At 35.8% G+C, this 13,719-nt stretch overlaps 2 protein-coding genes across 9 annotated transcripts in view; one reads left to right on the top strand and one right to left on the bottom strand.

Annotated features, from left to right (window-relative positions):
- Nucleotides 1-13,719, top strand: part of PIGK (phosphatidylinositol glycan anchor biosynthesis class K) — a 120,810-nt gene that overhangs the window by 92,936 nt on the left and 14,155 nt on the right. For 2 of the 7 annotated variants that reach the window (XM_087930047.1, XM_026700194.2), the window contains one exon: nt 1,077-5,205. The exons of the other annotated variants lie outside the window; for them this stretch is intronic. In XM_087930047.1, the coding sequence (XP_087786173.1) occupies nt 1,077-1,137 (61 nt within the window). In that variant the 3' untranslated portion in view covers nt 1,138-5,205. Of the gene's footprint in view, nt 1-1,076; nt 5,206-13,719 lie in introns of those variants that run through there. 7 annotated transcript variants of the gene reach the window in all.
- Nucleotides 6,806-13,719, bottom strand: part of ST6GALNAC5 (ST6 N-acetylgalactosaminide alpha-2,6-sialyltransferase 5) — a 77,851-nt gene continuing 70,937 nt past the window's right edge. Inside the window, exons 4-6 of one of the 2 annotated variants that reach the window (XM_087930048.1) lie at nt 13,501-13,608; nt 10,402-10,519; nt 8,805-8,890 (exon numbers count right to left, since the gene is read on the bottom strand). In XM_087930048.1, coding sequence (XP_087786174.1) covers nt 10,450-10,519; nt 13,501-13,608 — 178 coding nt within the window. In that variant the 3' untranslated portion in view covers nt 8,805-8,890; nt 10,402-10,449. Of the gene's footprint in view, nt 8,891-10,401; nt 10,520-13,500; nt 13,609-13,719 lie in introns of both variants that reach the window. The other variant, XM_026700112.2, reaches the window with a different exon arrangement.

The following is a 13,719-nucleotide window of genomic DNA, read 5'->3' as shown; positions in this document are numbered from 1 at the left end:
GCTGTCACCAACTGGGCTTAAGTTTTGCTAGTTGTTGGAATGGGAGAAAAAAAAAAATTCTATTATACAACCTCCTGGCCATACACTGTAGAGTCATTTGACTAGAGGTTTGAGCCCTTCCTCTCTTCCCCACTCATGGGTAAATCAAACTTGCAAGAAATCATCCAAGTCAAAGTTTCTTTAGAAAAATAAAGATGCACAGTATAAAAAGCTCTTTGCAACTTTGACTGCCCAAATTTCAAGGACTTAATAATGAAGGGAAGCAATTCCAGATTGTTTAGATTGTGAGAGAAAACAGCACCTTGATTAAAAGAAAATGCCACAGGTAATGCTCCAAGTAGACCACAAGATGCCAGCGATTTACTGCAAGTCTTCCATCAGTTGATATGTTGGAGAATTTCAAATTAATACATCAATTCCAACAATTTTTCCCATAGGAAAATTCATGCACAGATTAAAGCTGATACTAAATAATAATAATGTATTTAGATCTTTATAAGGAAGAAGAAAAATGTCAAAAAACAGTTCTGCACTAAAAGGTTCTCCTTATTCCTGTAGAGAAGGAATAATCTTGTTCCTTGGAAACAGTCTAAGCCTAACACTGCTGCCTCTCTTCTTACCATGGTCCACCCTATTTATGCCAAAGTTCTCCCATCTGTAAAAAGAACAGGTTTTTCCCCCTAACAGAGGGAAATTGACTATTTCATGTCAAATGATCTCTTCTTCTAGAAGATGTGGATTGTCTGAGCCTCTCTGATGTGTGGCAAAATGCAGGCACACCATCAACGAAGCTGTATTTATCCAGAAGGAAGGCGGCATTGAATTTAAGATAACTTTCATCAAAAGATGGGGTTATCTTTTTAATTAAATACAGAATTTGGTAGTTACTTGAAATAACTCCAATGGTGGACTATCATTTAGCCTACTTGCCTTTAAAATGACTAACACATGAAACATGTTGACCTTACAATATTCTGACTTCATCCAAGAGAGTAAGGGGATTCTAATACTAAACTTTTGTTTATATGTTGTGTATGATAGAACTATTTTTTGAAACATTTATTTCCCCTTTACAGAAACCGAAACAAAAGGACTGGCATCCTCCCGGAGGCTTTATTTTGGGACTTTGGGCTCTAATTATCATGGTCTTCTTTAAAACCTATGGAATGAAGCACATGAAGCACATCTTTTAGAGCTTCAAAGCAACCAAGTTTGAACTGTGAATGTCTCCCTACCAGAAAATATTTGAATGGATAATGTGAGCTTGTCTGCTTGAAATATTTTGTCACATTTTGTTCTATCTCTTAAAATGAACTTAATTTAAAAAAAAAAAAACCTTATTTTTTCTTTTTTCAAACATAACATAATTTCATAAAAGTGTTGAAGTTATTCTACTTGGAATTTTCTACCTGCAAGAATCCACTGGTGAAAAAATGAATCTCTACTGGGTACAAACAAGGCTACTTTGAAAGAAGACAAACATGATTTCGGTTAAGAAACATCTTTCTTTCAAGATCACTGCAACTCTACAATACAAGGAAACACCATGAAAGTTACCATGAAGACAGTCTTTAGGTGGGAAAAAAAAAACTTCTAAGTGGCACTGCTACTATCTTAGAAAACTTGTTTCTTGTCCTTCTTTCTGTCTGAAATGACACTGCCTGAAATGACAGTGTATTATTATTTTTCATTATTTAGAACAGCTGATGAGTAGCCTTTATTTCCGTAATAGCCAGGCAAGAATCTTTTGTTATGGAAAAGAACGGTTAGATCAAACAGTGGGAGGGAATAGATGAATGCAGAGGAAACTCTGTAGACAATTTATTAAAATATTTTAAAATCAATGAACATCTTAGCTGTACTGAAAAATAGTCGTGTCTATTATTATTTATAAAAAATAGTTCCCTTGTCATTGAAGCAAAGGTTTAGACAATATGCTGAACCTTGAGATGTCTTCTTATTGATATATACTTAAGTCACTTTGCAGATTTTTGTTGTATGTATTGAATATCTGCTCAACAGAAACAAAAATACTCTCAGGGAATATTGATTAACACTGTTTAAATTCAGCCTGTTAGATCAAACCTTTGCCTGCAGCTATTACCGTGTTTCTCATATAATAAGGCCGGGTCTTATTTTTTTTTGAGCCCTGAAAAAATGGCTAGGCCGTCTTTTCGGGGGTGACTTAGTTCCCCCCCCCCCCCGTGCATCTTCGGGCAGCGAAGGCTTGGATGTTGACCTTGGCGTTGGTGGGGCACTTCGTATCGGGGTCAACGCAGGCAGAACCATATCTGGATGTGCAACAAAAGTACTTCCTAACAGCAACCCCCCCCCCACCATTTCACATGTTTTAATATAGGCCTTAATTTGGGGGAGGGGCTTAATTTCATTTCATGCCTATAAAACATGCTGGGACTTCCTATTGGGGGAGGCCATATTGTTTGAGAAACAGGGTATATTTCTTGGATTGCATGACTCATTCAAATTTACAACCAATAGTAAATTCATCAGTTCTTTAGCAAATATGCACTTAGATTTTCCACATCAGTCCACTAGCCAGTGGATCCAGATTACATTCAAAAGCCATAAGCATAAAACATGTTTAATATAGCTTTAGACTGAGCTATATGTTTGTGTACATACAATTCCTGAGGTAGTGTGTTCATGGAGAATGTTGTAGGGAAATATTTTTGAGGGGATTATATTAAATCATTTAAATCAAATTTGCACATATGTGTACTTTTTTCTTTTTTTCTTCAGATACAAAACCTGGGTAACATACCATATAGAACATTTTTTCTCAACCTTGGCATCTTCAAGATATGTGGACTTCTGGAATTCCTCAGCCAGCAAGGGGAATTCTGGGAGTTGAAGACCACACGTCTTCAAACAGTCAATGTTGAGAAACATCATAGACCAGGGGTGTCAAAGTCACATCATCACAGCAGCTAAACATGATGTATCAGAATTTTATTTCCCTTTGCTAAACCGAGCAAGGGCATGGCCAGTGCATGACACATCCAGCCACAGGCCGCAAGTTTGATAGCCCTGACATAGACTAAGATATATTGCTACAAGCTGTGCATTATGGTGAGTATAATTCTCCATTTAGGGTATTCTGTTTCATAAACACAAAACATTGACCTGTATGAGGAGTGAAATCATTTTGTGCATTTCAGATTTCACTTCATACATAATTAGTTGGGTTTATATAATATTGTTGAATGAATTAGAAGCAAAGAGAATCTGTAGATTAATTATATAAAGTAAGACCAATATTGCTAAATTTGAATTGATTGATAGTCCTCTTGTCACAAAAGACCATTTTTTTATAAGAATACTTCTCTTATCTAGCAAAACAGCAATGATTAGCCTGTTAAAATTTTGTTTATTGATTGTTGAGATTGTTATTGATTGATTGTTGAGATTCAGTACTTCAGGACAAAACAATCTTAAAGTTTATAATTTATATGATTTTTACCTGCAGGAAGATCAGTTAAGAATAAATAATCTTTTAAGTGTTTCGAAATATGTGTGTGTGAATGCAAATATTAAAAACATACTATTTGTATCTCTACATGGAATTTGTAGAACTTGAACATAACTTTCTTCAATGAGATGCATCACAGATACCTACTTTTAAATTTTTAAATTCTCAATTTTTGACATTTTAAAAATCCAATAACAGCTTTGTGCGTGGATATTGTGAAAATGGCAAACTCAATAGAACCCTGCTGGAATTAAGCAGTGATGTCCTACTTTATAGGCTTCTTGTTCAACCTAAAATGTGTCCAGCTCAGTAAAACCAGTAATTGGGGGGGTAGGTGTGTGGCAGGGAGACAAGTCTGTGGGAACACAGGAACATGAGTTACAGGCCAAGATAATTTGCTTAGAGAACGGAGACTTTTAGTAAACCCAATGTATGAACCAGGGAAAGTAGTACAGCTGATTAACAGAGGTAAGGAAAACAATTAGATTGAAATGCCGCAATTCATGTTCCATAACTCAAAATTCTTTCTGACCAAAGAATGGAAGGCAATTGGACTGTAACAGTCCCTGTATTTGCTGATGCTTCCAGGAAAAATCTTTGGAACACTTTAGAGACACATTGCAAATACCGTTACAAGCAAGAATTTCATGATTCATGGTATCATGATTCTGGACTATGTTAACAGAATCCTATGGTTTATTCTTGGGAAATTTATATTGACTGTATTACCCATGCTATGTTGAACAAAATTAAAAAGAATTGAATTCTAGAAACTCTTTTTTTCCCCTTTCAATTCATTTCTGAGAAAGTTAGCTCTTTGTAATTAATTTCAGATAGTCTTAGTTGGGTTTCTGGAAAAGGTATCATTTCCTATCTGATTGTAACTGGGTTCAAGTAAAAAATGTCAAATATAATCCAGCAACTTTGACTATTATCACCATCTTTTTATTTGGAGTATTAAGAGTTGCTTTCATAGTACCTTTATAATTTTAACAGGAGTTTTTAACAATTTGCAAATTGTTTATAAATCTTGGAGTCTAGATTCTTCTCCATTGCAACATAACCCTTGTCATCTGATAGGTTTTCTAAAACACAGCTTCTAACTAACGTTTTCCCCCTTGTATGTTATGAAAGGTGCAGGTGCATACCTGAATAACATTCATTTGTGCAGAAATGAGTAAGATTGCACCAGTTGTTTAATATGAAGCTTTGTGTGCAGTTACTTCTCATTCTTCGTGACCTGACAATTTCAGCAGGATTACCTGTCAGTAACATCTTGAGTTTTGTAGGATTGCACTTGTGTCATCAATGGTAGTATCAAATCACCATGTCTTTTGTCACTCTTTTCAATTGTCTCCAGTTTTGCTCTCCAATTGGGTGCATTTAAGCTTCATTATTAGCACTCCCATTATTGCTTTACTTGACTGCGTGATTTGTTCCTGCACTCCAAGATATTATCAACAAATTTCTCCAGCGCAACTCTAAAGCATCCATTTTTCTTTGTTCAGCCTTTCTGATCAGTTTTTACTGTCACGTATTTTTTAACTTAGAAAACTAGGGATTTGATAATACACATCTTTGTTTTCTGTATTGTTTGTCTCCCCTTTGGCATTTTGTCCAAATTTATCATGGTCCTTTTCCAAGCAGCAGACATCTCTTTGTTTCATGACTGGAGTGAATTCTGAATGTTGGAAAATAAAGGCTGTTTAATTTCACCCGCTTGCACTGGACTGTCATTGCCTTTGACATAAACTTAATGGATTTTGTTTTTTTGTTTTCAAATGAACGGAGAAGCATATTTTTTTCATTTGCAACAAGACATTCCTTAAGTTTGTATTACTTCTAGCATTATTACTAGCATTTCTAACTATATAGTTTGCATGTAACTTAAATAAACGACAATATACAGCTTGTGCCATATACCCCTAAAGGGTCATCCAGATGTTCTGGCCAGCAGTCTTAGCCAATGGAAGTTGTGCAAAGGTAAATGCTTTTATTATTAAATTTTATCTATGCTATGTGTATTTTGTATTATTGTTCAGATCATACATTTCCTATTTTTGCTTAAAGCTGACTCTTAAGCAAAGCTGAACACATGATTTCAGAAAGCAATGATTAGCATTTTTATTACTTATTTTTTGCATAAGATCCAAATACTTATAATTATTCTGTTGTTTTGCATTGTACACTGAAAGCTTCTGCACTGGAGACAAATTCCTTGTGACTCCAATCACAACATACTTTATTGGCCAAATTAAGCTAAACTAAACTAAGCTATTCTGTTCTATTCTATTCTATTCTATTCTATTCTATTCTATTCTATTCTATTCTATTCTATTCTATTCTTCCAATCTGTTCTTTCTACTTGCTTTGCTTTACTTTAAATAAAAAGAATTGGCAATGTGGAATGCATGCGTCTCACCCTCCCAGTACAAATCTCTATTTTTCATGCAAGGGTAAAAACATAATATTCCTTCTTTCAGTGAAAGTTGCCTTTTCCCCCTCCAAGCCATCAATACATGCTCTCCTAACATGTAATTTTTCAATCTGTGTTAAAAGTCTGTTGCCTGAAAAAGCAAGCCGTACTGAAAATCCTTATCACAGGATTCCCACATTAGTATTTGGGTCTTATACAAAAAATAAATATGCCCTGACTCAGAAAGGGATCATATAGCCCTGAAAGAGACTACAAAGAGATGTAAATAAATAAAAGAAATGTGACTCGTCTCCCTACTTTTGCAGCAGGATTGCATATCAGAATTTCCTTTTCAAGAGTGTAATTCTTCTGATCCTTTTGATCTGAAGCCTGTGTATGATATATTCTGCCATTTGCAGCTCTCGACAACTCTGCTGCTCAGTGTGCTTATTACTTTTCAAAGAGGCGCTTTCTGGTGCAGTCACAGACAACAGACGCTATTTTAATATTGTTGGAAAATTGAATAGCATAGTGAATAACAATTGGAAATTATCAGGGACTATGTAACAGTCATGTTGTTTATCTAGGTCACAGGCCAGGCCATTTTAACTTTCAACAATGCAATGCCTTTGTATGTAGTGATCGTTCTCCCAATGAGTGTTATCCAACTGCTGGAGCTCAAGCCTAATTCTCATTGCTTGAGAAATGTGGATAAGTCTGGATTTAATTATTTGTACATCAGATTTCATGAAATGTGTAAATTAAATGGTGCAACAAGCCCTCTCAAGGTATAACCCATTTTTCTTATAATGTATAACAAATTTGGGTTCCCTCTTCTCTGAGATGACCTATTGTTGTATGGAAAGAAACATGAGGTGTTAGTAAAATTGTGCAATTGCTTATCAATTCATAATATTTTATTCAATAGTAAAGAACAGATGTAGCTGTGAGAAATACTTTCACCATAATAAAAAGAAGAGGAAAATGACTGAGTTGTTTTCCCTCTCACAACTCAATCACTGTTTTTGCTTGGGAATTTTTTTTTTTTCCTATAGCTTGAAAACACAAGCACCACAACACAATTTTTTATAAATTCTCAAACTGATAAAACTCACCTCCCGCCAAATACCTCTTCCTGTATATTTGTCCCCCATGCATAACACCTTTAAATGAATCCAGCTTTTGATGACAACTCTTATCAAACATGGAATTATTTAACTATGTGAAGTAATAGTGTATGGAAGTGTGCAAGTGGCCAATTGAATTATTGACAGCTTGAAAAAGTTATTTGACTTCAATGATCTGTCATGTGCAAGGTCAAATAACACTGTGAATGAAATGCTTTTTATTCACAAGCTAGATATAATCCCACAAAGGAACATAACAAGTGAGGATCCAATTTACAGAACTATTTAGTGCTAGTAGATCATTTAGTAGATCATTCGCTAGATCTGAATAGTGCCAAGGCATCTTAAAGAAACAGTGTATTTTATCTTATGTCAGATCGGACCAACTTTACATCCTTGTAATTCATAGCACTTCTGAACAGAAGGTCTGTTTCCTACTCCACAAAACAGAACAGGATGTTTATACATGGTCACAATCTTCTTTCCAATTGGCCTGGTCTCGGTCTCTCTCTCTCTCTCTCTCCACATCCATAAACCAATATATACAAATAACTGGGTTTTGCCATTTTCAGAGGAGGCATCAGTCTGCCTTGGCAGATTCCACTGCAACCAAATCCTAGCTTTCCATGTCATCTTCAAATAATTGCATTTAATCCACATCTACTTGGAGATAAAGTCCAGTGAATTGAATGCATTTCTAGGTAAAGTACCCCTAATCCATCTAATCCAAACATTTCTTAATATAGTTTTGAAGGATTTAAGTAGCTCAGAAGGCATGTGGGAGACCACATTCTAAGACGCTTCTGAGATTCACATTTGCTCAAATTATTTTTGGATCAAATGAAATTAGGGCTGCCAGGTTATTTTTTTAGCAATACCAAAAGACCAAAAATAGTCAGCTAAGGAACTGTAGATATAACTAACTCTTAATTGTAGACCTAATGTCACATACTATGGCTGTAACCATCACTCTCAGCTGGAGCTCCCCATCAAGATGTGCTCTCAAAATGGCTTGATGCTGGAACACTGCCTAGAATACAAAATTTAAAAAAAACAACACAAAACTTCCAGATCAAATATTAATTACATGCCAGACAGAATTATCCTATAGTTCAAAGAGAAAATATATAAACAAGAAGCTGGGCATTAAACCAGCGGCAATATAAATCCTCAGTTTTTGAGCGATTATGAAAGATAAATAACCGTTATCATTGTGAAATAGAAAAATACTGGATTGCATTAAAAACGTCCACTAAGTAACTGTTAAATGTCACTATGAAAACCCAGTGGCAATGTGCCTTAAAAACATAATGAATCACACATCTCCTGAATTACGCTCATTAATACCGAAGGTGTTGTCTTCTTTTCTTTTTAACAAATCACATATACATATGCAATAGACAGAAGTGAAAATTTTGCTTAATCAAATACTGAATGCCAAGCACCTTTTTTCGGTATTCTTTCATAACAACTTCCTGAATATTGTAGCAAGGTTTCTTTTTTAAAAAAATCCGCAAACCCTGTTAACCTTCCTTCTTTCAGCTTGGCTTGCTGTGATATGATGTTCAATTCTCAGAAACCTGATACTGTCAGTGATTGTGATTGCACCCTTGTGCATTATTTCCTCAGAACACTAGTTTAATCTTTGCATGATTGACAGGAAGTGCCTCTGGTTTCCAGTCTGGTTGAAAAAAGTGAATATCGAAAGTCCGGGCCCAATTCTCAAAGACTCGTTTCTCTGTGATAAAGCGATGATGACTTCCTTTCCTTCCCCGTTCATGGGAAATGTACATTGTACATTCATCAGGTCCCAGTGGTTCGTAATAATGATAAGGTACTGAAGGATGATTAGAATCCCTGTTTAAAAAAGAGAGCAAATAGTTGGATGTGACCGAAAAATAAGGCTGTCCTCAATAAGCCAAAGGGTTCAAAAAGTCCTTTTCCCCATTCACCTCATCTCCCAGAGGTAAACATTGAAATATTTCATCTGAACTAATTAAAATATAATCACTCCAGAACCAAATAGCTGACTACATTGGAGTGTGCTATGTATGTAGCTTGAATAGAAAAAACCGGAGATACATTCAGAGCTTTGGAAGTAGTAACAGGACCTCAGACTTTTGATCCAACCAACACAAGATAGAAGCATGTATGGAACCATTTGGTACTGCCACTTTTTTGTGTGGTTTTGTTTTAAATTGCTGCTGTGATGCTAAATTGATTTGCAAGGATGATAATTTTATTTAACAATCACAACAGATTGCAAGGTTGGAAAACTTGTAACCCCACCTAAATAGATTATTGTCCAGGGTATGAATTATATATACTGTATATAGCTTCATCCTCAGCACTATTTTTAGTAATGAATTTCTACAGTTTTTTTAAAAAAAATTAAAAAATTAATTGTAACATCTCATTTTTAAAAAATTAATTGTAACATCTCATCTTTAAATTTCTAGAGATCCTGAAAATCCTAAGGGCCCTCCATGATCACTGTTCTTATTTCTCTTCTTTAGGTCTGTAACTTTGATACAGTTTGATCCCTTTTACTAAAATGAGTCCAATTCAATAAAAGACAAAGCAAAATCCATCTGGCAGTATAAAAGGCTGACAAAGGATCTTAGTTTAAGAGTGATTGTGCCCATACTCTCATAGCATACGGCATATGGCAGTAACACAGAAACTAAAGCATACAAAGTTAAATGCACAAAATCCCTTTAATTCTACAAATATCATTTAAGCATCTCTGGCAGAAGGTATGCTGTTTTCGTGGAGCACTTCCTCCAGATTTTATAATGCCTGAGAAACACTTTAATGGTACAAGCTTCATATAACTAGTTATAATGCTATCGCATACCTATAAATATGAAGGCAGATTTTCTCAACTAGGAAATCTTTAGATCAGGGGTATCCAGACTTGGCAACTTTAATAGCAATAGCACTTAGACTTATATACCACTTCACAGTGTTTTACAGTCCTCTCTAAGCAGTTTACAGAGTCAGCCTATTGACCCCAACAACCTGGTTCCTCATTTTACCGACCTTGGAAGGATGGAAAGCTGAGTCAACCTTGAGCCAGTGAGAGCCTAACTGCCAAACTGCTGGCAGCTGGTGATCAATGAAGTAGCCTGCAGTACTGCATTTTAACCACTGCGCCTCCTGACCTTAAGCACTGAGGAATTCTGGGAGTTGAAGTCTTAAAGTTGCCAAGGTTGGACATCCCTGCCTTAGATGGATAAATTATAGCCCTAGTGGCTTCTGGCATAATTAACAAACCAAATCTACATGCCATGACATCCTCTAAATATTACAAGAAGAAACGTCACAGCTTCATGCTTTTTTTGCGCACTCATGAATGCTGATAATACCTGTTATAAGGTACAATGTGATATTGCATCGTGGCTTCCCTTTCCCCATTAATAACAATTAAGTTTTTCCATGGTGGAAAACAATGAGTACAGCATCAAGATCACATAATGAATTTTCCTTTGAAGTAAGTAGATAGAAGGAAGGAAAGTGAGTACTATGAACCTATAAGCCTTGTAGTGTCTGAGTGTGATGACTGGTAGAAAGGAACAAACATTTCTCCTTCATACCTAAATTATTCATTTTTTTGAGTAAAAAATGTGCAGTTATTCCTCTTCCAACTGCTACACAGAAACAACGTTCAGGACAGTATAGCTAGGAAAGTGTTATAATCAATACAGCTCGTATTAACCCAAAGGAACAAACCCTTGTTGTTCAACTTCAAGATGATGACAACATCTACACTTGTATCTTGTATCTTTGGGGCCACATCATCAAAAAAGAAAAAGAAGGAAAGATAAAAAGATCCTAAACATCATCAAAAAAGAATTGGAGTAAGTTTGTAAGTTTCATCTTTCTGATTTGATAGGTAAAAGAGTCTCTGTGTATTTTATTCCACTAGTCGTTGCTGACTATAGGGGACAATGCTCATCTCCGTTTCAAGACTATTGAGCCAAATGCTGCCCAAAGATGTTTCCATGGTCATGTGGTCATGATATCATGGAGTGCTGTTACCTTCCTACTGAAGTGATACTATTGATCTACTTACATTTGCATGCTTTCAAACTGCTACGTTGGTGGGAACTGGGGCAGGTACAGGAGCTCACCCCATCGCATGGCACTCGGGTCTCGAACCTGGGCTGACAGCTTTCCAGCCAACAAGCCCAGTGTCTTAACTGCTGGTTTGACTAAAATTCTATGCTAAATTCCCACTCAGCAATTATATTTTTATGTTAGCAGACTGAACTTTTGAGAATGCTGAAAGTCATCCCTATCCTTGCTTATTAATACTAAAGCTACTACTTATCTATAAAGGTGCCTATTTTATTATTATGTGATATTAGACATTAATCAGTACTCAGTAGCTTATCAATATAGTAAGAGTGCATTTACAGATGTAACTACTGTTATGTAAAAATATTAATTTTCCAAAGTGGCACTGTGCAATCGTGTGTGTGTGTGTGTGTGTGTGTGTGTGTGTGTGAATACACACACACACACACACTCACAATTTGTTTTGGATAAAACGAAAATATATTCATGTGTTCTATGATGATGCTACTTAATGGTAAATCCCACTGAGAAGAACTTTAAGGTTTAATGCTATTTGTACAAGCAAATCTACAGGCATTTTCAAGAAAGAAGCAAGCAAATTCTGACAGGCAAACAGATGGAATGATAACCAAAATCCATTCCTCTTAAATGAAAGCTTAACAATCAGGGGACATCAGAATAGGATTTGGATATTACTACATACTGCTACACAGCAGTGCAGCCCAACTGTTTTCTTGTCTGACCTGTCAGAAATGGCATTAATTTTAACTTTTGTGCCAAGTTTGTGTAAAAAGAATCTCATACTTTAATAGCTACTGCAGGTTTTGCTAATCAGAATGGAAATCAATCTATGGGAAGAGAAATCCAATAAAAATAAGAGGAATCTGTTGTTCCACTAATACACAGATTGGATTCTCTCCAAGTCATGCTTCCTCTTAAAATGCTCTGCTTTCAAAAACCAGATAACATTGCAAGATTCCTGAATGAGGTATGTACTTCATCTATTAAAACTTGGCAATCTTTCAAAGACCTAGTTGATCCATGGAATGAAGATATGACCAAGGCAGTTGACATACTTGCTTCTAGGAGCTGAAAAAAATTCAGACAACCATCTGAAGCACACCTCCAAATCAAGAAAGATGAAGGTTTCCAAATGGATTGAAAAAAATATGCAGATATCTCAAACATGCAGTGCAATCAAGAAGACCCAATAATATTTCTGAGTCAAAAGAGTTGGGGAAAAAAGCAAGAATAGACTGATTCTTAAGAAAGGTTGTGAGCTGTTATTTATCATGAAGGATGGACATCATATCCTCATAGCAGATGGAGCTGCATCACATTTCCTGTGATGACCCAGGGTGGGATACAAAAGCAACAGTCACAGGTGAAGTCTCTTTAATTCCTTCAACTTGGCTTTAAAGCTCCAATTATCAATTACTGGAGACAAAAAACTCCCCCACAAACAGATGCGAAAAAGAAAAACTTCCATTCAAACTCAAAATACATATAAATTATAAATAGAAAAAAACAACACAAACCACACTGAAACAATTACTGAGACAAGGCAGAATAAGGGCTTGAAGACGTCCACAGATATCGAAATACACACACTGGGAAGGGCACCAAACTCAGATAAGAATGGACAGACTATAAATATTTTCACGCTTTGTTTCCAACACTGGCCCATGCACAGTCCATATCCTTTTAAATAGTCCTCACAGCTGCAGCCCATGAAAAGGATCAAGGCCTTCGTCCCCTGTAGACCACGCCATTCATGTTTCTCCCTTATCTTCTTCTGCGTGCCATAGGATGAAGAGGGGGTGGGCCTGGGTCTTCTTCTGACTGCCCAGCTGGCCTATGCCCTTCCCCAGTTTCCTCCACAACCTCCAGAACCATACTTCCACTCCCTGTCTGTTCCTTCTCTCCCTCGGAGTCAGACTCCAACAGGGGCATGACATTTCCATAGCTAAGTGACATGTCATAAACCATATACACATATACACAGGTCATAGATAAAAATGCAACAAGCCATTAATGGCATGTGTTTGTACATATACCCATATAATCTTGATTTTCAAGATTTTCGAATGGTTTTTTTTCCAGAAATTAATTTTATGTATTCTTAGCATTATGTTTACCTAATAAATATTTAAAAGACTAAGGGAAAGTAACAAGATGACTCACAGTACAAACAATTTAAAATAATATATTAAATGTAATTAAATGCTGTTTATTGTTTTCAAAACTCAATCACAGCACATGCTAATTAGGAATTCCAGGAAAATCTACATCTGAGTTTTGAATAGTATAAAGACATTTATGTGTACATGCATATTCCATAAGACTGAATTTTGCAACCTAATTAAAAATTCAGATGAATTGGTTACCTGCAGAAATCTGGTGGCACCATTCCGTAGACGTCTATTTTGTCACAGAGTTCTAATGCAATACTCATTGTAAACCATCCAGTGCTTAACCAAGTGTTGGATATCTTCCTGAAAACAGAAACAATTAAGTTCCCCCAAGTGACAAATAATACTTGAGATAACTTCATGTTCGAAGGTTTTTTTTTTAAAGTTACCTATTAAAATTCATAGAAAAGTTGT

This window comes from Pseudonaja textilis, chromosome 3 (assembly GCF_049901715.1).
Source record: "Pseudonaja textilis isolate UNSWEBS1 chromosome 3, rPseTex1.2, whole genome shotgun sequence".
NCBI classification, from domain to species: Eukaryota; Metazoa; Chordata; class Lepidosauria; order Squamata; family Elapidae; genus Pseudonaja; species Pseudonaja textilis.
Note: the sequence above shows the minus strand (reverse complement) of the source record. Positions and strands in the feature narration are given on the sequence as shown.